This window comes from Eriocheir sinensis, chromosome 41 (assembly GCF_024679095.1).
Source record: "Eriocheir sinensis breed Jianghai 21 chromosome 41, ASM2467909v1, whole genome shotgun sequence".
Classification (NCBI taxonomy): Eukaryota; Metazoa; Arthropoda; class Malacostraca; order Decapoda; family Varunidae; genus Eriocheir; species Eriocheir sinensis.
The window spans coordinates 2,537,541-2,562,045 of record NC_066549.1 but is presented as its reverse complement, the minus strand read 5'-3'; the positions used below and the strand labels follow the sequence as shown (position 1 = coordinate 2,562,045).

The 24,505-nt window shown below is 47.6% G+C and overlaps 1 protein-coding gene and 1 long non-coding RNA gene across 7 annotated transcripts in view; both read left to right on the top strand.

Moving 5' to 3' along the window:
• LOC127009505 (knirps-related protein-like) overlaps nucleotides 1–12,152 on the top strand; it is an 86,904-nt gene extending 74,752 nt beyond the window's left edge. For 2 of the 4 annotated variants that reach the window (XM_050882614.1, XM_050882616.1), the window contains exons 3-5: nucleotides 3,043–3,072; nucleotides 3,464–3,541; nucleotides 8,375–12,152. In XM_050882614.1, the coding sequence (XP_050738571.1) occupies nucleotides 3,043–3,072; nucleotides 3,464–3,541; nucleotides 8,375–9,625 (1,359 nt within the window). In that variant the 3' untranslated portion in view covers nucleotides 9,626–12,152. The remainder of the gene's footprint in view (nucleotides 1–3,042; nucleotides 3,073–3,463; nucleotides 3,542–8,374) is intronic. The other 2 variants (XM_050882615.1, XM_050882617.1) reach the window with 1 other exon arrangement.
• A 459-nt stretch (nucleotides 12,153–12,611) lies between these two features.
• Nucleotides 12,612–24,505, top strand: part of LOC127009503 (uncharacterized) — a 63,882-nt gene continuing 51,988 nt past the window's right edge. For 2 of the 3 annotated variants that reach the window (XR_007762022.1, XR_007762023.1), the window contains exon 1: nucleotides 12,619–13,009. This is a non-coding gene — a long non-coding RNA (uncharacterized LOC127009503). Of the gene's footprint in view, nucleotides 13,010–24,505 lie in introns of all 3 variants that reach the window. The other variant, XR_007762024.1, reaches the window with a different exon arrangement.

The window sequence follows — 24,505 nt, the reverse complement described above, 5'->3', positions numbered from 1 at the left end:
TTGTGATGGTGGTGGTTATGGTGTTGTGGGGTGGTAGAAAGGTGTGCTGGAGTAGAATTAATGAGGTGTGGTGGTGATTGTGGTGCGGTGGGGTGGGGTGGGGTAGTATTGTGTGATGTATTGTGTGATGTGGTGTGTGTGTGTGTGTGTGTGTGTGTGTGTGTGTGTGTGTGTGTGTGTGCGTGCGTGTGTGTACTATTTTTTACTGTTTTTTTTATATCTTTTTTTCTTCTTTTTTTGTCCTCCCTGAAAATAAACATACACTGAAGATCAAATTTAAGTGTGTGCATAAACGAACACACACACACACACACACACACACACACACACACACACACACACACACACACACACACACACACACACACACACACACACATGTATACGTTAAGGAGAATCTCTCGTTGTGTGCATCTCTGGACACGGCTTTTCGTCTTCCGCTCGGTTGAACTTTTCCTTCGTTTTTTTCCTGCTATTGAGGATTATCGCATGGAGGGAGAGAGGGAGGGAGTGAGGGAGAGGAGGGGAGGAAGGCTGACATGGAGGAAGATAGGAAAGACGGAAGAAAGAAAGATAGGTGAGAGAGAGAGAGAGAGAGAGAGAGAGAGAGAGAGAGAGAGAGAGAGAGAGAGAGAGAGAGAATCAGACAGAGAGAGAGAGAGGAAGAGAGAATCAAAGACAGCTAATGGTGGGAAGAAAAAAAAAACTTCGTGAGAGTGAGAGAGGAGAGAAAGTGAGAGGAGAAAGCGAGAGATCGATAAAGAATGCATCGAGAGGGATTAGATGTGTATGGGGGAGAGGGAAGGCACGGAGGAGGGGGAAGAGGGATCAGCTGCTTGTGAGGGAGCGAGAACTTAAGCGATGGAGAGGGAGGGAGGGGGCAGGTAAAAGTAGAAGCAGAAAAAGGAGCGATAGGATAAAGAGAGTCTCCCACCTTCTGTACCCTGTTGTGAAAGGCCACGCCCATACCCACCCATCCTACGAGCACTCATCCCTGTCACTTGGGTTATAGGAAGAGGACGTAATAGGCCTCACACAGCAAGCACCTCCGCCTTCAGTAGTATGTTTATCGACAAGTACAAATTTAGACAACAAAAAGGTTATATTACTGTTAAGAATCGATGAAAGGGAATTGGTAGAGGACAAAATAAGTAACTTCATCTTCAGCAGTATGTTATCTTTAAGTGCAAAAATAGACTATGCAGAGATTATACTACTGTAGAACTCGAAAAAAGGCCACAAGCAGATAACACCTCCTTTTCACTAAGACTGATAGCACAAAACAGACGCTATACTGAGTCGGAGAATCGAATGCCATATTTTTAAACATTTCGACGCCCAAGCATACCCGCATTTTATTAGGCATTCTCAGGAGTTGTTGGCTTTGTCACGGGTAGTTTTATGATCCTGGAGATAGTTTGACAAGGCTTCTGTACCATGAACGTGGAAAAAGTACCCAGGCGAACCCGACAGATCTTCTTGTGGCCTTTGGAAATTGTTGATGTGTGAGAGGCGGAAGCGTTTGAAAATACCAACCATAGTCACAGGAAATATATAGCTGTGACCCCATCGTTTGTAAGGCGTTCAGGGATTCGAAAACGTCCCAAAAATAGACAGTGCGAACATACCTATGACTCAAACGGTTTATTACTCTTCTAGCCCGAGAGCGTCTGAGCATACCAACCGTAATCACAGGAAATACCATAGCTGTGACCCCATCGTTTGTAAGGCGTTCAGGGATTCGAAAACGTCCCAAAACTAGACAGTGCGAACATACTTATGACTCAAACAGTATATTCCTCTTATAGCCCGAGAGCACATAGCACAGCACGAAGGGTATACTGCTACGAAAGACCGGGAACAGAACTTGGTGTATATATTTGCACACAATGACTGAGCACGAAGCAGTGTTAACTATCTGTGACAAGCAGTTAAATAAGAGGCACAGAAAATTACTTTATTGGTTAGGTAGATTGATCACCTTAGCACAGAATTTACTACCGTGTATTGATTAAAAGATATTATAGTAAATACGTCCGTTAGTGTTCTCTACTGATATACACCAAAGAAGGATATGCTTTACCGAAGAATGATAAACAAGGAGAGTGTGAAGAAGGAGGAAGAATAAGGAAGAAGAGTAAAAGGATAGCTTAACAATGCGATAAGTCTGAAAACACGCAGAATGAACAATAATATGTCTGTCGCAGAAATCTGAAACCCGGAAAAGACTGAAGATAATGCAGGTAAAACAGATGCAGGTAGAGGAATGCAGGAAAAACAAAGGTGAATAAATTACGATACGAATCACATTACTTGATATTCTGGACACGACTGCCGGTATTTCCTTTTAATACAATGGAGGAAGAGAGAAGTGTAGTACAAGTTGGTAAAGCTTAGATACACTTACTAACTGCATCCTTTAAAGTTATCCAAGAATCATGAATACTTGACAGACTTTACTATTAATCTCTATAAAGGTGAATGAATACGGTACCAATGACTTTACTTAATATTCCTGACACTACTAGTACATGTATATTGTTTTTTTACGGTTAAGGGCGGCAGAAGAGTAATATAAATGGGTAAAATATCGATACTTTTATTAACTGCATTCTTTAAGTTATCCAGAAATCGCTAGAAACACACGATTTTTTTTTTGTTTCTTATTTGATCTTGCTTTTTTTTTACCTGTAGTTGCTCAAAAAAAAATTATGATCTTTACAGTCCTGCACATGTTTTCCTAGTTTTTGCCATTGAGCTTCTTCCTTCACTATGAAAAATAATAATAATAATCTTTAAAGACCCCCACACATTCTTGTTATTACCCTTGACCTGCTTCCTATACTCTAAAAAAAATAATCATAATCTTTAAAACCCCATACATATTTCTTGTTTTTACCCTTGAGCTGCTTCCTACACTCTCAAGAATAATAACAAACTTTACCATCCCAATCTCTCATAGAAGTATAGCGAACACACGAGCCGCAGCCACCTACGAGCAGATCTCACTAATACTCCTCTTCTCCCTCTCTCTCTCACCAGGTGTCCAACGCATCCCTGCCCACGGGGAATGTAAGTACTCGGCCAGCCACGACCCCGCCCCTCCCGCCCCCTGTGTGTGTGTGTGTGTGTGTGTGTGTGTGTGTGGGAGGGGCTGTGTGTGGAGGTTGTGGGGGAAGGTTGTGTGTGTGTGTGTGTGTGTGTGTGTGTGTGTGTGTGTGTGTGAGAGAGAGAGAGAGAGAGAGAGAGAGAGAGAGAGAGAGAGAGAAATTATGTTGATTCTGGTTATAACTTCACTCATCTTACGCTATGCTATACCTATCACAAACTCCCTTATATCCTTGCTATCTTAACTATATAGAATGTAACACAATACCCTATTTCGAGTGATAATCTTCCTTTTCTATTCACTAACTATAATCCCTTCTGTTTACCATCACTGAGCCGTCCTTCTCCTCAACAGATGAGCCAACTGTGCAAAGTGTGTGGAGAGCCCGCGGCAGGCTTCCACTTCGGCGCCTTCACCTGCGAGGGCTGCAAGGTGAGTGATGGGCCAGGTGACGGGCCTTCCTAATTGGGCGTCTGTGTGGGATGGCTGGGATGGGCGACAGGTGCAAGGTAATGGATGGAAACTGTGTCATTCGTCAGGTATAAGGAGTGGGAATCTCTTTGTCGCCCGTAGGTATGGCGTATCATCTTTGTTTAATGGTGTCGGCCGCTCTTATAAGTTATCGTTTTCACGCATCTTCTTCCTCCAGACTCAACTGCCTCCTGTTTCTCTCAGTTCCATCTCGCCACCTGATCCTGTGTTTTCCCCTCGTTCGTTGTAGCTATAGCGTATCTTCTTCGCCTTAATCCCTAATGGTGTCGGCCGCTCTTATATGTTATCGCCAGTAGCTTTTGTTCTCATGCATTCTCTTCCTCCAAACCCAAGTGCTTCATATCTTTCTCAGTTCCATCTTGCCACCTGGTCCTCTGTTTTCCCCTCGTTCGTTGTAGCTATAGCTCTTCTTCGCCTTAATCCCTAATGGTGTCGGCCGCTCCTATATGTTGTCGCCAGGAGCTTTTGTATTCGTGGATCCTCTTCCCCCAGACCCAAGTGTTTCATACCCTTCTTATTTCCATCTCGCCACCTGACCCTCTGTCACTCCCTCCTTCGTTGCAACTATACTGTATGACCCCCACCTTTACCTTTCCCTTTAATATCTTTCTTTCATACGTACACATAGACACGTACACACACACGTACACACACTCAACGGGCGGCCACCCAAATCAACCAGCACCGCCTCCTTTCATCGCAGAATCTCATGGGCGTTCATCCCCTGCCTCCCTCCCTTCCCTACACCCGCCCCTTCCTCTCCTCTTCTCCATACTTCCATCCCTTCTTTTTCTCTTTCTCTTGCTCCTCCCTCTCTTCTACCCCTCCTCCTTTCTCTCCCCCTTTCCCCTCTCTCCTATCTTCCTCTTACCCCTTGTTTTCCTCCCTGCATCCCTTCCTTTCTCTCTTCTCCCTGTTCTTTCCCCCCCTACACCGCCTCTTCCTCTTCTCCCCCTTGCTCCCCTTCCTCCTTACACCCACCCCTCCATCCTCTCCCCTTTCCTCCATCTCTGCTCTCACCCCGCCCCTCCCCTCCTCCTCTTCCACTTGCCCCTCCCTCCCTACGCCCATTTCTACACCCTCCCCTCCTCTCTCCCCCCTTTCTCCCCTTTCTTCCGCCCCTCCCTCCTCCCTCCTCTCCCTTTTGCTCTCTCCCCTCCCTACTCATCTACACCCCACCCCTTTCTTCTCTCTTCCGCCCCTCCCCACCCATCTACATCCCGCCCCTTCCTCCTCTCTTCCGCCCCTCCCCCACCCCTCCCCCTTGCTCCCCGGCCTTCTCGCCAGCGCCATTCTTCGGCTGATGGCTGGGTCGTGACGCCGCGCCGTGGTGTATCACTGTTTTATTGCGAATCATAATCTCTACTCCTAACAACGGGGGAGGTTTAAAATGCCGAGTAATGCGTAATCTTACCTGGGCGTCTTGAGTCCCGGCCGCGTCGTAAAAGCCGAGATGATGAGACAGGCTTCAGGTGTGTGTGTGTGTGTGTGTGTGTGTGTGTGTGTGTGTGTGTGTGTGTGTGTGTGTGTGTGTGTGTGTGTGTCCCCTCTCCCAGATCACATGTACATCTTGCTTCTCTTTGCTTGTTTGTTTGCTTGCTTGCTTGATGATGATGATGATAGTGGTGATGGTTGTTGTTGTTGTTGTTGTTGTTTTGGTTATCTGAGGTTTTGTTTGTTATACTTTTAGTGCATGATCGGTTATTGTTGCATTCTATCTTATTTTTTCCTTCTTTATTTCTTCCTCTTCTTTTTTTCTCTTTTCTCCTCTTCCCTACTCTTCTTTACTCTTCTGTTATGTTTTCTTACCTTGTTATATTTTATTCTGTTCTGTTCTGTTCTCTCTCTCTCTCTCTCTCTCTCTCTCTCTCTCTCTCTCTCATCCACCCCCCCCCCTGATGTACCTGTGTGATATCTCAATCTTTATTTCTCAGTCCTCGCTATTTATGTCTCTATTACGTTGGCTTTTCCGTCCCTGCCTTGTCCATCATCCCTGCATCGTCCTCCTCCTACTCCTCCTTCTCCTCCTGCTTTATCTCCCTTTTATGCTTCTGTTTGTCGTTGCTGTTGTCGTTGTTGTTGTTGGTGGTGGTGGTAGTTTTCGTTTTCCTTCTTTTTCTTTTTCTTTCTTTTCTTCCTCCTTCTCCTCTTTCTTTTCCTTTTCTTCTTTCTCAGTGTCTAAAACAAATAATCTGTACACCGCGCCCAGTTTCCTCATCTTTTCCCATCACCATTTCCGCCACCACTATCTCCACCACCACCACCTTCATCACACAATAAACCAAGTAATATCAACTCACTAAAAACTTCCCTCATTACGATAACGCAATCCAACATACCCAAGCCATAAAACATGTTCATAATAGACAACCCAATGATATATTACGCCACATGACACCACATCACCTTAGTCCAATGCTTACCGCCCACACACACACATACACACACACCCTGAGTCACACACATACATACATACATACCACAGACAGTATTTCCACACACACATACATACACACGCTCGCGCATCGCCAGAAACAAACGGCCCATCCATTGTGTGTGGCATTGAGTGTTTTATATCCCGGGTCGTCCGTCTTTTGTTGCGTTCCGGGTAGTTATTTTTCACGACCCCCATCAAGCTTTTGTGCCGTGTACTTTTGTGTGGGCCAACGCTTTTGTCCCGCGTTTAAAGGCTGTTCCAGGATTGTTTTGGACCTCCGCCGCCCGCCCGCCCTTTGCCATGCACCTCCTTTGCCCCCTCCTCCTCCTCCTCCTCCTCCTCATTCCGTCTATCTTCCCATGCCTCCTCCTTTATGCTTCTCTGTTCCTGTTGGTCATGAATCGTGATCCCTCTTGTTAGTTATGTTAGGTCTTTTGTGTTCCTTTTGTTTCCCTTCTTCCTTCCTTCCCTGAGCTCATTTCATTTTTTTCTTTTTTTTCTTGCGATCTCACCTTTTTTTCGTCTTCTCTCAGAATCAGTATCACATATATTGTTTGTTTTCCTTTTTTCCGTCATTTGTTGGTTGATCTCTTTCCTTTTTTCATCTTTTCTATGTTTCTTTTTTTGTCATGAGTAACGATTTTTTTTTTCATTACCTGCGTCATTATTTACTTCCAAGATTCACATCCTTGGTATTATCTCTCATTTGTTCCGTGCCTCTCCGTCCCTCCCGCCCTCCCTTCTTCCTCTTCTCCTTTGTCATGCAGTCACATCGATCTCTGCCTTCCTACCACCTGTATCCTCTCCTCCTCCTCTTTAATTCCCCTCACATGCTTCCCTTCACACCATTTCCTCCCCTTCTCCCTCCCCTTCCTCCTCCACCTCTGCCCCTCTCCCTCATCATTTTTTTCTCCCATGCCCACTTCTATCCACCTCTTCCTCCTACCTTTCCCCTTCTCCCCCCCTCAGACCTTTTCCATCACTTCGATCCTCCCCTCTTCCCCTTTTACCTCTCTCCCTTCTTCCCTTCTCTCTTTCTTCCCCCTCATACCATTTCCATCCCCTCTACCTTCCCCTCCTCCCCTTCTACCTCTCTCCCCATTCCTTCCTTACCCATCAACTATTTTCCCACCCATCCCCACTACCACCTATATCTCTTTCTATTCTTCCCCTTCCTTCCCCCTCATACCATTTCCACCCCTTCGATCTTCCCCTCCTCCTCCTCTTCCTCCCCTTTCGACGTCAGCTTAAGTATGGGTTAGAGACGCCTGCTTTTGTTGTCTAATTTTCCACCTTATCCATCACGGGCGCTGGACTCCCACTTGCCTGCCCGAAGTCATTTGTTCCCCGGGCTCAGTGAGGAGAGAGGAGGTGGAAGGGAGGGAGAGAGGGAGCGGAGAGGAGGGAGAGTAGGAGGCGGGCGACGAGGAAGAGGACGGGAAAGGGAAAGACAAGGAAGATAGAGTAGGAATTAATGGGCTGCAATGTTTCTCTAGGGGTTTATTTCGTGGTTGTTATATTAATACTGTCGTTATCATTAGTAGTGGTAGTAGTAGTAGTAGTAGTAATTGTAGTAGTGGTTGCAGTAAAATCGAATGCATAAACACGTCACTAAGTTCACTGTTGCCTCCATAAGTACTTTAATAACACCATTACTTTCGCATTTGTAAATTTAACTACTGTGGGAGAGTTTGGTGGCATAGGTGTGTGGCTGGCCCGGGACTCTTGACTCAGGAACAAGAGGGTTGGGATAGGAGGGGAGGAGGGTTGGGATAGGTGTGTATGTATAAGGAGAGGAGAGGGATGGAGAAGGGGGGGGGGGGGCAAGAGAAGCAATTAATAGCCCATTCCCAGCCAGCCCGACGAGGGTCATCCGTTGTGAGGGGCGCGGCGAGGTGACCGCAGCCCACGCGTGCGAAAATTGAGCGATGAAGGGATAAGGACGCTCATTACACGCGCGTGCACACACACACACACACACACACACACACACACACACACACACACAGGCAAAATGTTTATTCCTGCCTATTATTACCTCCTGTTACTTACTCGTGGTTGGATGATTGGCAGTTTTAAACACCGTCCTTGTGCGTTTGGGAAAGATTTGCAGTGTGACTGAAAACTAGGCAGAAAACACTCAAATAGACGAGGTAGAAATAGCAAAGTCGTGTTAATATGATATCACTGTAGTCTTAAATTATTTCATATAGTTTTAAGACAAAAAACCTGCTTTAATTCAGGATATATGCACTAAAATTAGACCGAAATTAATGTGCTAACGTAGATTGACTTCCCTTCTCTGTCTTCTCATTATCTGTTTTCCTCTCTTACAGTCGTTCTTCGGGAGGACGTACAACAACCTGTCATCTCTGAACGAGTGCAAGAACAGCGGCCGCTGCATCATCAACAAGAAGACGCGGACCTCCTGCAAGAGCTGCCGCCTTCGCAAGTGCTTGATGGTGGGCATGTCCAAGAGTGGCTCACGCTACGGCCGCCGCTCCAACTGGTTCAAGATACACTACTTAATGCAGGGCAACAACAACAACAACAATAGCAATAACGTGAATAACAACCTCAGTCCCAACCCGTCCGTGACTACCAGCGGCGACCTGTCCGGCAGCGATCACTCCGTCACTCTCTCCTACGCGTCTTCGTCTCCGGGCCTCGCTAGTCCGGCCTCAGAGTCAAAGACGCTTAGTCCAGATTTCAGGGACTTTAAGATAACTCCGGACTTCAAACTGAGTCCAGACTTTAAGTTGAGCCCGGAGTTCAAGCTTGGGTCCGACCTCAAAGCTAGCTTAGACTGTAAAGGACTCAACTCTCCAACGCCTTCGTCGTCAGAATCCCATAACTCAGACTCGTCGTTGGATCTGAGTGAAAAGTCTCTCTTCCCGCCGTACCCAGAGCACCTGTACCCGAAGGAGCTGCTGGCCCTGTACAACCTCCCCGCCCTGGCCCCGCACCTGCCGCCCTACATGTCCCCAACCTCCCTCGCCCACCGCTACCTCTACCCCTACTACCCCTCGCTCCTGACAGTCTACTCACGCCGCCAGTACCTCGACTCACTGCTGCAGAAGGCGCGGCAAAGTGAAGCCTCAGCAACCATTGATGTTGAAGATGAGCCGAGGGACCTCGCTTCTCCCAACCGGGAATTCACGCCGCCGACAAAGTTTTTCAAACCCAACACTATCCGTCCTCATCACGAGATGAAGGTGGCGGTGAAGTCATCGCGTCACTCCCCGGTCAGAGGCCTTCTGCCACTGCGCCCGGAGCTCCATGGGCGCGACATTCTCTCGGGGTACAACCCTGGCCACGACCTGACGCCGAGGAGCAGCCCAGACATGGTTCCCGTCGCTGCTACCGCTCCCCAAGACCTCCCCATCGACCTCAGCGTCAAGAACAAGTCCCCCAGTCCACAAAGGATCGACAGTGACGATGAGAGGTCGCTCTCCAGTAGTCCTCATGTAATAGAGGACGAAGAAAAGGAGGAAAATAATGATGACGATGAAGTAGAGGAGGAAGGAGAAAGGAAAAAGGAGGAGCAAGAGACGCCTCTGGACCTAAGCTCAGTGAGGATGGGCTAGAGGACCCACCTGTTAAAGAAGACGGCGGCGACGCGAAGGAAAACACAGCCTCGTCCCTCCAACGACCTGCTAAGTGACTAGGTTGTGAGGCTCCATGACCCCTTCCGCGTCCACCTCCCGCCCAGCCCGGCACGCGCCTGGGGCTGAAGGGACGACTGTCGCCGCCTCCTGCTGCTCTTCTCTCAGTATTTCTGACAAAACATGACCACTGATGTGCCATGAAAAGTACAAGTTCTTCCCTCACGCGCACACAGAGAAACCAACAGGAAAACACACACACACACACACACACACACACACACACACACACACACTTGGGATACTCCCGCCGCGACACCGGGGCCGCGCCGGCCTCGCCCCGCCGTGGTCAGCGCGCCAGCGGGGGCGGGCGGCGGCCGCTCAGCTCGTCCAGCCGGCAGCCCCGCCGCTGGGGCAGTGCTGGATGAAGACTGATGCAGTATTTTTTTCATGCCTTCTCGATCTCTTGTGATATTATGTGGACAAATATTACAGACGATTATTATCAAGTATTATATTTCCAGAACATATATATTTTCTATTTTTCGATACTGAAAATACCAGTGATTAACGTATAGTTTAAGTAAATAATCTTTGTAATATAACGGCTGGTTCTGCACTTCATGTGCAGGACTTGGGCCTCACACACCCCGTGAAGGACGCCGGTGTGCAGGTCCCCTGGCCTGCCGCGCCCTGCTCTCTGAGGCTGCCTTCCTCCACACTCTGGACGAGGCACCGCGCCCTGGCGGCGGTGCGGCGCTCAAGACACACCGGGACGCCGAGCTGTCAGGCTGAGGCCGCCACCTAAGCACCCACGCCTGCAGAGGCCCACGGCGGGTGGCACGACATTGCCGCTTGAGCCGCGGTGTCCGCTCCGAGGCGTGGCTGCCAGCGTGTCTTGTCAGTGTTTGGCCGGCGGTCACCACGCATTGCCGGCCAGAGCCTTGCCTCCTGAGGCAGATGTGTGTGCACGGCGACACCCAGTCAGTGGCGGCCCTGACCTCACTCCCTTGCTCCCCCGCAGGGCTCCTCTCACGACCCAGCGCTCCCCTCCACTCTCGGCTCATCACGATTCATCTTTTTCTTCCCCACCCATAGGTTTTCACGACCCCATCACAGCTTTTTTCTCCCCTTCCCATGGGTTTTCACAACAAGCGCTCCATCATACCTCTTCCTAGGAGTTCCCATACTCCTCCCTAAGGAACCTTTCACTCTCATAACCTTTTCCCGCCTCTCAAGGTTTCCCTCACTTCTTTACTACCCGCCCACAACTCCTCTCTCCTTAGGAATGTTTCCCTTTCACCAACGTTTACTAGTCCCACCATTTTTTTAGGTAGAATCTCCCTAAACTTTCGCTCCCTTAAATTGCTTCATCTCTTCACACTCCCCACCATCCCCGTCTCTTCCTCACACTTTCAGCAGTCTATTTTATTTCCAGCATTTATTTTAACGATGCCTGGTGCTGTAAGAAAGATTTTTCAGCCCCTTACTTTTGTTAGAAATCTGATACATGACACCTGCAACGCCGACCGTCTGTCCGTCTGGCTGGGCTGCAGGGTAACAGTGAATAGACATGCCGTACATATCTAAATCCCACGCTCCAGTATTTGTTATATGCATAAGATAACCAATAAACAATGATGTACAGGGAGATCTTACTGTCTTCACAATGGTGGCTGGAGTTTGCATAGAAGGTGGTTGAGGTAATGGTGGGGTTATACATAATTTACCAACACAATAGAAAAAAATATGTAATAGTTTTGTAGAGAAAGGAATTGTGACAAGTCAATTATGTGCCAATAGTACGGGTGAGTAATATTGTTATGTACGAAACACCTAAAACATAACTGTCCCAGATGATAAAGGTTCAGTGTCTTCCTAACTGTTGCTGTTATTGTCGTCGTCGTGAAGGTGTGATCAGTGAGCACCGCTGTGTCGGGCCACTACCGAGCAGCCCGCGCCTCACGCCCCCCTCCCACGCCCTTTGCTCCACCCGTGATGGATAGTGACAGTTCTTCATCGTTCGTCATGTGCACGCCACTGACACGATCGTTTCCCGGGGTTTCTAGGTAGTCAAAGCCCACTCACCATTTGCCGTTTTTATCTTTTCTCTCTTTCTGTCATTGCTACACATTCCGCCACGACAAGAGCTTTACGTTAAGCTTCTATTGAACAAACATTCACCTAGATATGCAATGACATGTTTTAAGGTTCACATCATGAGTCATGGCGGACCCAGTATCACACACACACACACACACACACACACACACACACACACACAACAGGGAAGGTGGTGGCGTGTGGACTTTGACTATCTAACCACCCTGATGAGCGTGAGGCTGCAGGGCCTGTAGGGAGCACGCACAGGTGAGGTAACAAACACACTGCTTCCAGGAGGGTTGCCCCGGTCCCCTAGTATCATGAGTATCGTATTTATTGTAAGTAACTTGTCGGTGCCATCTAGCCTGTAAGGTTTAGAGTAATATAATAAACGCTACGACTTTTATGTTTATGTTTTGATATCCTTTCCCCTATGAAGTGTTAGGAATGCCTGCACAGGAGCAACGACGTGGTGCCTCAGGTGAGAGAGAGAGAGAGAGAGTGTGTGTGTGTGTGTGTGTGTGAGTTCTACCATCGCTGAGTGGTAGACTCCTCACATCCCGCCATGGTCATCAGTCAACCCTACCTTCAGCGACTTAAGTCAAAAGGATCACCGGGGGCCGCGCGGGTCAAATAAGTCATACATCACGGCAGCCACTCTTGCTAAAATTCCCTCCCGCCACTAACGGCCTGGGTGAGTGGGGTCAGGCACAAGGCTTATTAAAGAAAACGGCACTGTTGGCTCCCCTGAAAAAAAGGGAGACCAATCAGGAAAATGTGTGTATAGCGTAGTAAGAGTATAGTAAACAAGTACAATAAAATGTTTAATGGACAGTGGTATTAATGTGGAGAGCATGAACAACGTATTAAATGATCTTGGCCGGTTTATATAAGCAAAATCTCTACAGTCAATACATGAACTATTTCTCTACGCGGAGGGCGGTACACATTGGTTGCTTCGAGGAGGAATTAGCGCGCATTCACAAGCTGGCAGCCGCTGAAGCAACAGTGTAATTGGTGTCCAGCGTGTGCCTCTTCTTTTAAATTCGTGGTCATTTCCTGAACTATATCGTCTATTGCATCATAGATCGGAAAGACAAGTGAGGAACGAACTGTCAGGTCCCTCTAGTGTTCAAAATCTAGTGTCTGTCACGCGATAAACTTGCCTCCATACACGCCGGCTTATCTTTGGTCCGCGGCCCGCCACAACCAGCACCCCCACCGCCGCCGCCTCCACGGGTCCCTCAGCTGCCAAGTCGTCCGGTGAGTGTAATCGCAAGTAATGTTTTCTCAGTGATGCATCGAATTTCCCTACAGTTGAAAATATAGATGAGAACATGAACAAAATGAATACCGACTTATGTTATGTCAATGATTTAAAAGGAGGGAACGACCGAGTGTAACGATAACATGTAAACAATCGTTACATCATAATGATAGTAGCGAAATACGGTAGCGTGACAATCACCGTACGAGTAGGTGGATGTGATTTTTTTGTTCCTAATTAACAACCAGTAGCAACAGACCTACAAAACAGGTGCTGCTGCCGTGACTCCAGGAAAAGTGGTTAAAATGCACTTAATAGATCGTTGTAAAAAGTGAATGACAGTCGCGAGCATAATGTGCTTATACCTTTACGGTTGTTAACTAGTTGAGCGCGCGGTAAGGAGACTCGTAGGACACAGTTCAAAAATCAGTACAGAGATTCAGCCCCGTCCACCGATCCTCACCGTGGCCGCAGAAGGCCGTGTCCCTGCAGAATGGTTTCATTTTTACATCTCTGGCCGGTCACGTTCACATGTTGATGAGAACATTCAGTGCAACGATGCCAGCGCTCGCAGGATCTCGTTATGAGGGTGTCTCGCTTGTAACTGTTTCGAGCCGTATTCGAGCGCCTGCCTGGACATACCATCCGCGGGTCACTCCGCCACCGCTCAGCTGGCTCCTCCGCCGACCATGTGAAATGCTCTTTATTTGATTAATGCCTCGAGGTAATTTTGTTATGTCGGTGTTATGTTTACAGGTTGCCATTGGATAAACAAGCGCAGAATAGCATATCTTCTTTTAATATTCGTAGCTTATGTTGGTTACGTAAGATTCAACAAGCGTCGTCAAAACCAAAAAGAAAATAGAAGTTTAAGCAAAGACTGGCAACTCCACGGTGGTGTGATGCCAGACGAGACTTGGGGCGGTATTTTCAGACACCGCTTTTCGCAAACTATTTCCAAAGACTGAAAAAGAGAGTAATCGGGTCCTCATGAGTGTTTTTTTGCTTTCATGTTACAGAAGTGTCAGACTATCACCAGGGCCATAAAACTATCCCTGGAAAAGCCCAAAACTCCTACGAAAGCTATGTCAATTGTGTGTGTGATAGGGCGCCCAAATGTTTAAGAATATGACCCGTAGCCTTGAGGGAGTGTTTCCGAGCATGTTGGAATGTCAATTTTGTTTGCTGATTCTGTGATTTAAGATTAACATATTGGCTTGGATGAGGTTAAGGATCGTACAGAGCAAGCGTACGAAAATATCAAGTGTTTTCTATTATGATCATCAGCTGATTATCGAGATAACTAAACGGTAGACCTGAGCAAAGGTGATGCGCTGCCTGCCACCAAATGATTGCGTGGCTGAAGCTTCTTTCTTGTCCCTGCTCAGTAAAAATGTCAACGGAAATACATGTAGGGAGAATGGTTCAGGTAGGTGAGGTGTGTCATCTGTTAGGTCTCTTTATACTCAGAACTGGGCCGTCTCACAAGGGACTGGACTACATCACAAGAGATTGGGTTTTATCATGAGAGATTGGACTGTATCATGAGGGATGGAGCTGTATTACGTGAGGCGCGGCTGTATCATGAAGGGAAGTACTGTCTCATAAGGGGTTGGACTGTTTAATTATGAGAGGTTGAGCTGTATCATTAGAAGAACAGCAGTGTCATGAGAAGTTGGGCTGTATTATGAGGAGCAAGGCTGTATCATGATGGACTAGGCTGTATTTAAGAAACCAATTCAAACCATGATACACTGGGAGAGGGAGGGCGTCTTCATATACAGCCAAGAGGACCCCTTCAAATCTAAGACGCAGACTATTTTCAAGGTCTGAGTAATCTGTAAAGCAACTCTCATGAGGGAAGAAGCTATATCACGAGAGGTTGGGCTGTATTATGAAAGGCATGGCAGTAATACAAGAGGTCATGATGTACTGGGAGCGGCAGGGCGTCTTCAAACACAGGCACACGGCCATACCCAGAACAGACGGCGCTGCTCAGTAAGGATAAGTATTAACTCACTGCATAATGGAACTTGGGGAGTCACGACCTGAGCCGGCCATTGAAGACGAAGCATAATGAGTAAGGAAAATGTACATAACGGGGGTTCTAAGGCTCGGTAATAATCTCCGGGATGATGCATGGCCGACCGGTGCTGGGGAGGATGTGCGGAGGGCAGGTGAGATGAAGGGGGCGGGGGAAGGTGAGGTGAAGGGGGCGGGGAAACTCATGGGGGGTGGGGAGCAGGTTAGTTGATGGGGGGCGGAGAGCAGATAAGCCGAAGGAACGAGGGGCAGGGGAACTCAAAGGAGGCGGGGGGCAAGTCGAGCTGAGGGGGGGCGGAGCAAGGTAGGGAAGCAAAAGTCACTTCCTGGAGGACAGAGCACTCTTGACCCTATCACTGGCGGCGGTGATCTATGCCATTAATATAGATCCGTATCTCCTCACGACGCGCGGCCACCTGCCTCACTCACCTGTCTGCCCCTCTCTCTCACCTGGCGGGAGGAAAACCTGAAAAAAGAATCCTTGCATAATTCGCGCCGAACAATTCTCCATCATCGGAGTGGCCGCTTTGCTTTTGTTCGGGTTGACTACCTTGACACGCGGCCAGCCCTGAAATACTCGAGCAATTAGCGACGTAATACACCTGGCTATGATTTACCTGCGCGAGGGGGCGAGAGAGGGATGGGAAGGGGGCAGCGAGGTTGGAGGAAATTAAACTTCCACAAGATAAATCGAGAAACTGTTTTCATGAGAGTAGAAACAGCTGACTCGTGAGCAGACGTGGCCGACGAGGATGCTAGTCGAGTGTGTGTGTGTGTGTGTGTGTGTGTGTGTGTGTGTGTGTTCGTAGTAACTTGTGCTGTGGGTTCCTTGATGCTAACGGGAGAGAGGTAAGAGGTGACTCTCAGCACGTGCAGATGGGCATCGTGATAGAGAAAAAGAAGATAAGGACAAGACGCCTTCAGAACTCAAATGTTGGTTAGTTTTCGTGTTGTCGATCTCTAAGGAATGTGTTTGGGGCGACGCTTGTAAGTATTAAATGAAAAACTAAGCTTAATATGAAGACTAGAATGAGATAGAAAGGATGAAGCTAAATGTAAAGAAACAGGGGGAGAGTGGAGATAGGGAAAGGAGATAAAGTAGAATGGGAAGAAATAAATAAAGATAAAGAGAAACCAACGGGAAAAAAGGATAAGAGAGGAGATGAAAGGAGAAGGAAAGGGAGATATGAGGTAAAGATAGAGGAAGAGAAACAAACAGAAAGAAGTGAATGGAGATGGAAGGAATGGGACGGGAGGAGAAAAGAGGTAAAAATAGAAAAAAAGAAACACACAGGAAGAAAAGAGAAAGGAGAGGAGATGAAAGGCGTAGGGTGAAGGATAAGAAGCAAAGATTAAGGAGATAAGCAAACAGGAAGAAAGGAGACAGGAAAAGAGAGAGAGAGAGAGAGAGAGAGAGAGAGAGAGAGAGAGAGAGAGAGATATGAAGGGGTCGTCTCGTTCTTCTAAAACAATCGCCCTCGTAACCGTCGACAAGTTCTCATTTCGGGTCCGTATTTCCGTAATAATTCCCGCTCACGGCTATTGGCAAGGCGTGCTGGGAGAGAGAGAGAGAGAGAGAGAGAGAGAGAGAGAGAGAGAGAGAGAGAGAGAGAGAGAGAGAGAGAGAGAGAGAGAGAGAGAGAGAGAGAGAGAGAGAGAGAGAGAGAGAGAGAGAGAGAGAGAGAGAGAGAGAGAGAGAGAGAGAGAGTAGTTAGGTCAAGAAAAATAAAACTACTACAGACAAGGAAATGATAATAACGTCCATTTTTGTGTGTACATGTGTATGTTTATTTATTTATTTATTTATTTATTTGTGTATGTTTGTATTTGAGAAAGCAGGAGCAAAAAAAAAAAAAGAATCGTGTAAAAATTGAAAGAAAAACTGACCCCATCAAAACAGTGGCGCGCACACACACACACACACACACACACACACACACACACACACACACACACACACACACACACACACACACACACACACACACACACACACACACACACACACACACACACACACACACACACACACACACACACACACACACACACACACACACACACACACACACACACACACACTAGAAAACAAGCAAACAAACATCATTCTCTCACTTTTTCTCTCACTTTCTTTTTCTTTCTTTTTCTTTGTTTTTCTATTTTTTTTTCTTCATTTTGTTTTTCTTCGTCCTTTCGTTTTTTCTTTGCTTCATCTCTCTCTCTCTCTCTCTCTAACTCTCTCTCTCTCTCTCTCTCTCTCTCTCTCTCTCTCTCTCTCTCTCTCTCTCTCTCTCTCTCTCTCTCTCTCTCTCTCTCTCTCTCTCTCTCTCTCTCTCTCTCTCTCTCTCTCTCTCTCTCTCTCTCTCTCTCTCTCTCTAACCCTCCCTCTCTCTCTCTAACCCTCCCTCTCTCTCTCTAACCCTCCCTCTCTCTCTAACCCTCCCTCCCTCCCTTCATCCCCCCTTCCCCCTCCCTCCCTCCCTTCCCCCTCTCCTAGGCCTCAAGCAGTAAGTAAAGTAAAACCACAAAGCACACAAACACTCGGCCATTTTTCGCCTCTTCTGAGACTCGGGAGAAACTGCTTCCTTCCAAAATATATGTTTACTTAATGAGTGATGAATTCTGGTCATTAGGGGGAGTCTTGGGTAATGTGGGGAGACTTACAAGAAGGAGGAGGAGGAGGAGGAGGAGGAAGAGGAGGGGGGGCATAGTGAAGGGAGAGGATGCGCAGATGCAGATGGGTTAAGAAAGTTTGCTAATGATGAGGAAGAAAAGGGCGAAGTGGTATGCATAGCAGGTGGGAGGGCGAAGAAGAGGCGCAGGAGGAGGTGGTGAAGGTGGCGGGGGTGGAAGAGAGAGGTAGGGAGGGAGGGAGGGAGGGGTGAGAAGAAAAGGAAGAAGAGTCGGGGAAGAAGACCTGGTGGTGGGATGTTTTGAAGACCAGGTGAAGCAAAGGTAATTTTAATGATTTAGGAAGCGCTGGCACAGAGAGAGAGAGAGAGAGAGAGAGAGAGAGAGAGAGAAGGGAATGGAAAAAGAAGGAAAAAAGGTAAAAAATAATGAAAAAGAATAAAAGTAGTAAATGAAAGAAAGGAAAGAAAGATTAAGAAAAAGGAAGGAAAGAAAAAGGTAAAAAAAAAAAAAGAAATATTAAAGAGAGAGAGAGAGAGAGAGAGAGACATACGAAAAAATACACAGACAGACGTATATAGACACAGACATACAGACAACCACAGACAAATTGACCGACAGACAGTATTACATCTAGCTTTTTTATCGTAACGGAAGCAGCTTAAAGGTCAACACAAAAGGAAAACCGCTGCTTCTATAAAAACAAGACAATTTGAGTGGCCAAAAGAGAGAATCAATTCGGCCTTGTTATTTCCCTCGTAAAAGAGTTCAAGTCATAGGCAGGCAACTGAATCCGTAGACAGCAAAGGAGACAGCACAAGGGCACAAAAAAAAGGAAACGGTAAAAAAAGTCCGCTACTCGCTGTTCCTGTAAAGAATCCGAAGAGGTGGCCGAAAGAGCAGTCAATTACGTGAGAAGAGGTGTCCTGATACCTTCCTCTTGCTTTAGTTCCTTCATAAATGACTCGCGGTGTGTTTAGTCAAGGCGGCATGAATCACTGTCCCATCAGACGCTCTCCCTCACCGGCTATATATCGGGCGCTGCAAGAGTTCGGGTCAGTCCCAAGTCCGCCTCAAGCCTTCCACGGCCATTACGCTCAGGAACCATTTGTACTCTGAGCTGTTCCTGGCGGGCACAGGGTTCATTCCAGTACGATTCGGGTGCACGTTACATCAAATACCTTCTCCGTACAAGTGTTGCCAAGAGTTTTATTATTTGTTTTGCAATTGGAAGCTTTAGATTAGTCTGCTGTTTGGAAAACCTCTCATATAAGTTTTATGCAATTGCTATTCATGCGCACGATAACAAATGCCTTCTTCGTGCGTCTGTTGTCAAGAGTTTTGTTGTTATTGTTTGTTTTACAATTTGGACCTTTTGAACTAGTCTGCTGCTCGAAAGAGGTCCTCCCATTTCAGACTCATATGTAAACCTATTCTCCGTTTTCTCTCTGTTTACTGTCTCTGATGTCATGAAAATCTGTGTGTGGGAGGACCAGGTAAACTCACTTGATTAGCATTACGTCAGTGAGTTGTACTTCGGTGACGTCGTATCACTGAGGGCATGGCTTTAATCTTCCACTTGATAAATATAGTAATAATAAAAATGTTAGCTATTAGTGATCAGTAACGATACACATCTTGTTACACACTCCCTCCTCCCACAAAACGGGTATCATATAACTTTCATATAGTGTTCATTTCTCTCATCTTTCATCCTTCTTATTGCTTTTCCTTTATTTATCTCATTATTTATCTCCCATATCTACTGTTTATTTTGCCCTCTTTTATTTCATGTTACTTTTCTATTAGCCCCTTTCCTTCATCTCTTATCTGTTTTATTATTCTTTACGTTCCTCATGTCTTAAATCAATGCTCATCCCATAGTCTTTGTTTCCTGTCCGATATATGTCTGTAATGGCTTTCTACTCATCTGCTTTGCTTAGTTTTCATTCCTCGTCATGATACTCAATACCTTATCCATCTGGAGTTAAATATAAGCACTTGTTAACCATCTTGTACCAGTTATCCCTCATCCTTTTCCTCATATCCTCTTCCATATCTTATTTCTCATTCCTTATTTCGTATCCAGTTATCTTACTTATCATCCCTTCTTATTCGCTTTCGTTATCTTATTTTACTTTTTTTTTCCATATTCCGGTACTTATTCATCCCCTTTTCCTCGTTCTCCTTGTTTCACATCTTCCTTATCCCACTCTTCTTACTCATCCCTTCTAGCTCGCCCTCTTAATCTTATCTTCCTCTTATTATTCCTTATCTTCCTCTCATTCATCCCTTCTTACGCACCCTTCTTATCTTGTTTCTCTTCTTCCCTATTCCTTATTTCGTATCCAGTGTTCTTCTTTCTCATCCCTCCTTCTCTTCCTCTTCTTATTCCTTATCTTCCTCTCATTCATCCCTTTTAACGCACCCTTCTTATCTTCCTCCTCTCCCTTATCCTCTCTTTCCTTTCCAGTACTCTTCTTCTTACGCTTCCCTCCTTCCTCGTCCTTCCCTCTCATCGCCGTCCGCATCGCCTCAGCAGGACCCTTCTTCTCCTGCGAGTGCTAAATCTCTATAATAATGAAGACTAATGGATCTCATCAGGACGTGGATGGGGAGTGTGTGACCAGGAGTGGGCAAGGAGGACGTACTGGCGATGGCGTGTGTACCTGCCAACCTTTACCTGTGTGGGGGTGGGGGGTAGTGTGTGTGTGTGTGTGTGTGTGTGTGTGTGTGTGTGTGTCGATGATCCCACCGTGACAGTAAACGCGCCGACTCCTCCCTCTCTCTCTCTTCTCTCTTTTCTCCTCCTCTTCCTCCTCCTCCTCCTCCTCCTCCTCCTCCTCCTCCTCTCAGTTTTCTCCTCCAAGTCTCTCTCCCTCGCCCAGTCTCTCTCTCTCTTCGCTTTCCTCCAAGTTGTTTCTTCTTCCCCTACACATTAAACTCTCCTCTCTCTCTCCCTCCCTCTCTCTCTCTCTCTCTCTCTCTCTCTCTCTCTCTCTCTCTCTCTCTCTCTCTCTCTCTCTCTCTCTCTCTCTCTCTCTCTCTCTCTCTCTCTCTCATCCATATCCCATTCAGTCAAGTTTCCTCTTTTCCTTCTCTTTTATTTATAGTTTCTTTTCTCTATCTTCACTCCTCACTCACACACACACACACACACACACAGTCACATAATAGCATCGTGACACATCCACACTCCACTGTATTTCCAACCCAAGTTTTCTTATATATTCTTAACTTGAGGATGCAACTTTGCGGCGATATACAACTTCCAAAAACAGAAACAGTTGTACTACACGGACAACCAGGGATAAAATACAGAAGAAAACAGAGAAAGGAAAAAACAGAAGGGGAAAGAAACACAAATCCGTGATGAAAATGAACGTAAACAGAAAATCAGGGAAATACAGAAAAAAAGGAAAGGAAAAGAGGGAAAGAAAGGCAAATCCGTGAGAAGGAGAACAAACGAACGAACGAAGGGAGGGAGGGAGGGAGGAAGGGAAAACTACGTAGAGGGAGGAAAAGGTTTGAGAGAGAAAAAAAAAGTATTCAGAAAGATTACTAAAGGTTTTTGCATTTATTTACAACATGAAATTGCAGGTGCCTCAACGGGGGTGTATTAGAGAGAGGGGGAGGGGGAGGATATGCCTGGTGCGAAGGGGGTGTTGGGAGGGGAGAGGGATGCTGGTGGAGGGGGATGCACGGAGGGAGAGGAGGGGACTGGAGGAGAGGCAGAGAGGGACGGAGGGAGGAAGAGGAGAGACATAGTGGAAGGGAGATGCCGAAGGAGAGGGAGAGAGAAGAGACGGAAGGGGTGGAAGGGGAGAGGGATAGTGGAGGGGAGAGGAAGGGAAGAGAGGGGAAGGGGAGAAGGTTGAGGAAGAGGAGGAAGCATGCTGAAGAAGAGAAGGGTGTGAAGGGAAGGGGGGAAAGGAGGAGAGGGACGAGGGGTGGAAGGGAGAGGAAAGGGAAGGGGAGAGGGCTCGGGAAGGGGAGGAAGCAAGCTGAAGAAGAGGCGGGTTGGGTGAAGGGAGTGATTGTCAGACCAGTTCTTTCTTCCTGGTCGTGTGGCAGAGAGCAGAGAGGTGTTTTAGGAGAGAGAGATGAACAAAAAAATCACACACACACACACACACACACACACACACACACACACACACACACACACACAGGCCACCAGCAATTAGAGTAACATACAGCCAGCGCCGGGCGTCGATCACTCAGCGGTTAGTCGGGTCAACCACAGACAGAGCACCGCGCACCATCTCGCCGCTCGTAACAACTCCCCGGGACTCTTAATGAACGTTCCTCGACAAACGTTCCCCAACCGCAATCATGGAACTGAAATGCTTGCAATCACTCACTCACCCAACTAGCCATTCAGAGAGTGTTAGTCAGCCGGTTAGGGAGCATCCAACGAGCTCTTCACCTCATCCAACCGACATTCTTGTAGTCTTTCTTTCATCCACCCAGTCAAACAGCCATTTCCTAAGTCCTATCATAGAGGTATCCAATCATCCACCAAGGCAGTTATTCGGTCATCCAGTAAGCTTCTCACCCACCCACACATGGCAGTCATCCAGCCGACATTCTTGCAGTTCTTCATCCATCCTTACGTCCCAATCATCCCCCAACAGCCAGTCAGCGATCATTCAACAGGCTTTTCACTTCATCCACGGCAAGCATACAGCCGAAATTCGTGCAATCTTTCACCCACCTAATTAGACAGCCATTCATTACTCTTCACCGTTTTAGAAGCAGCCAATCATCCACCTAGTCACCCAAGTCCGGGATCATCCAATAAGTTCTCCCTCTCATCCACGGCAATCATACTTCCCACATTCTTGCAGTTCTTCATCCAGCCAGATAGTCATTCCTCCCGTCCCATTTTTCTAGAGGCAGACAGTCATCCACATCATCCACTCAGCCAGCCACAGTCATCCAGGAAGCATCTCGCCTCACCCATCCAATCAGATACTCTTACAGTCCTTCACCCACTCAATCTGACAGCCAATCCTTACGTCCCAACCAATCATCCATATCATCCACTTATCAGCCAGCCAAAGTCACCTAGCAAGCACGCCTCACCCACCCATGACCGACATACTTTCAGCCCTTCATCCATCCAGATAGCCATTCGCTGTGCCCCATCGTTCTAGAGTCATCCAATCATCCACGTAGCCAGTTATTCATCCAGCAAGCTCTTCGCCTCCTCCAGACACGACATTCTTACAGTTCCTCACCCACTCATCCAGACAGCCATTCCCTGTGCCCCATCGTTCTAGAGTCATCCAATCATCCACGTAGCCAGTTATTCATCCAGCAAGCTCCAGACACGACATTCTTGGTCATCCAATCATCCACGTAGCCAGTTATTCATCCAGCAAGCTCTTCGCCTCCTCCAGACACGACATTCTTGCAGTTCTTCACCCACCCAGCCAGACAGCCATTCCTTTTGCCCCATCGTTCTAGAGTCATCCAATCATCCACGTAGCCAGTTATTCATCCAGTAAACATCTCGCCTCACCCACCCACGACATTCTTGCAGTCCTTCATCCATCCAGACAGCCATTCCCTGTGCCCCATCGTTCTAGAGTCATCCAATCATCCACGTAGCCAGTTATTCATCCAGCAAGCTCTTCGCCTCCTCCAGACACACACTCAAACCAGCCGACACACACTACACCCTAATGTTCGCTGTGTCCCATCTTTCTTGCGTTCGTCTGTTGGCCGCACCTCCCTCCACCACCTCCTCCATCTCTTCCCCCTCCCTACCGTGTCCTGGGAGGCTATTATAAAGTAAAATAGGAACGCGTATAATAGCGGGCGATGAGCGGGCCCCCAGTGGCGAGGGAGGCAGGGATCAAGTCAAGCTATTAGCACAGTGACCATGCCGCCGGGCCCGCTCCTGACCCCACCGTCACGCGTAGGTCAACTCTCCTCCGCCCAGCTCTTCCTCCTCCTGATCCTCCTTGCAGCATCCCTACCCCACCCCTTCCCTAGTGACTCCCGCCCTCTCTTCCCTTCCCTTCTCCCTCAGCATCCTCATCCTCACCCCTTCCCTAGTGTCTTCCTCTCTCTTCTTCTCCCTCTCTCTCGCATCCTCTCCAGTCACCCTCTCTCTCTCCCTTTCGCATCCTCTCGTCCCCTCCCTTCTCTCTCTCCCTCCCTCCGTGTTTCCCGCCGAGTTCCCACCCAGACCACTGCCTCCACCCCCCCTCCACTCCCCTCCACCATATGCACCCCAGACCTCTCTCCACCCTACTGCTCTCCTCCCCCCCCTCCCCCCCTCAACAAGTTCCGTCCACGTCTCCACTGGCCACGCTAGGTAGGTTCCGCCCCTCCCCCTTTTCCCCCCCGTCCCCCGCCCCACCTCCCTCCCCTCGTAAGAACCCTTCCTCATCTCAACCCCTGTCACCTTCACGTCTCTCCTAGCCTCGCCACCCCCAACTAACCTGCCTCATGACTCTCTCTCTCTCTCTCTCTCTCTCTCTCTCTCTCTCTCTCTCTCTCTCTCTCTCTCTCTCTCTCTCTCTCTCGCTCTCTCTCTCTCTCTCTCTCTCTCTCTCTCTCTCTCTCTCTCTCTCTCTCTCTCTCTCTCTCTCTCTCTCTCTCTCTCTCTCCTTCCTTCCCACCTGTCTCTAATTACCTGCCTAACACTTTCTCTTGTTTATCATTTTCTTCTTCAAACTGTTTATTTTTCTTACTTTTTCTTCCCTTTTGATTCTCTTAACACTTTATTCCTGCCTTCATGCACTCCATCAACATCTTCCTTCCTCTTCCAGCCTCTCTTCATTCTACCATCACTGTTTTTCCTC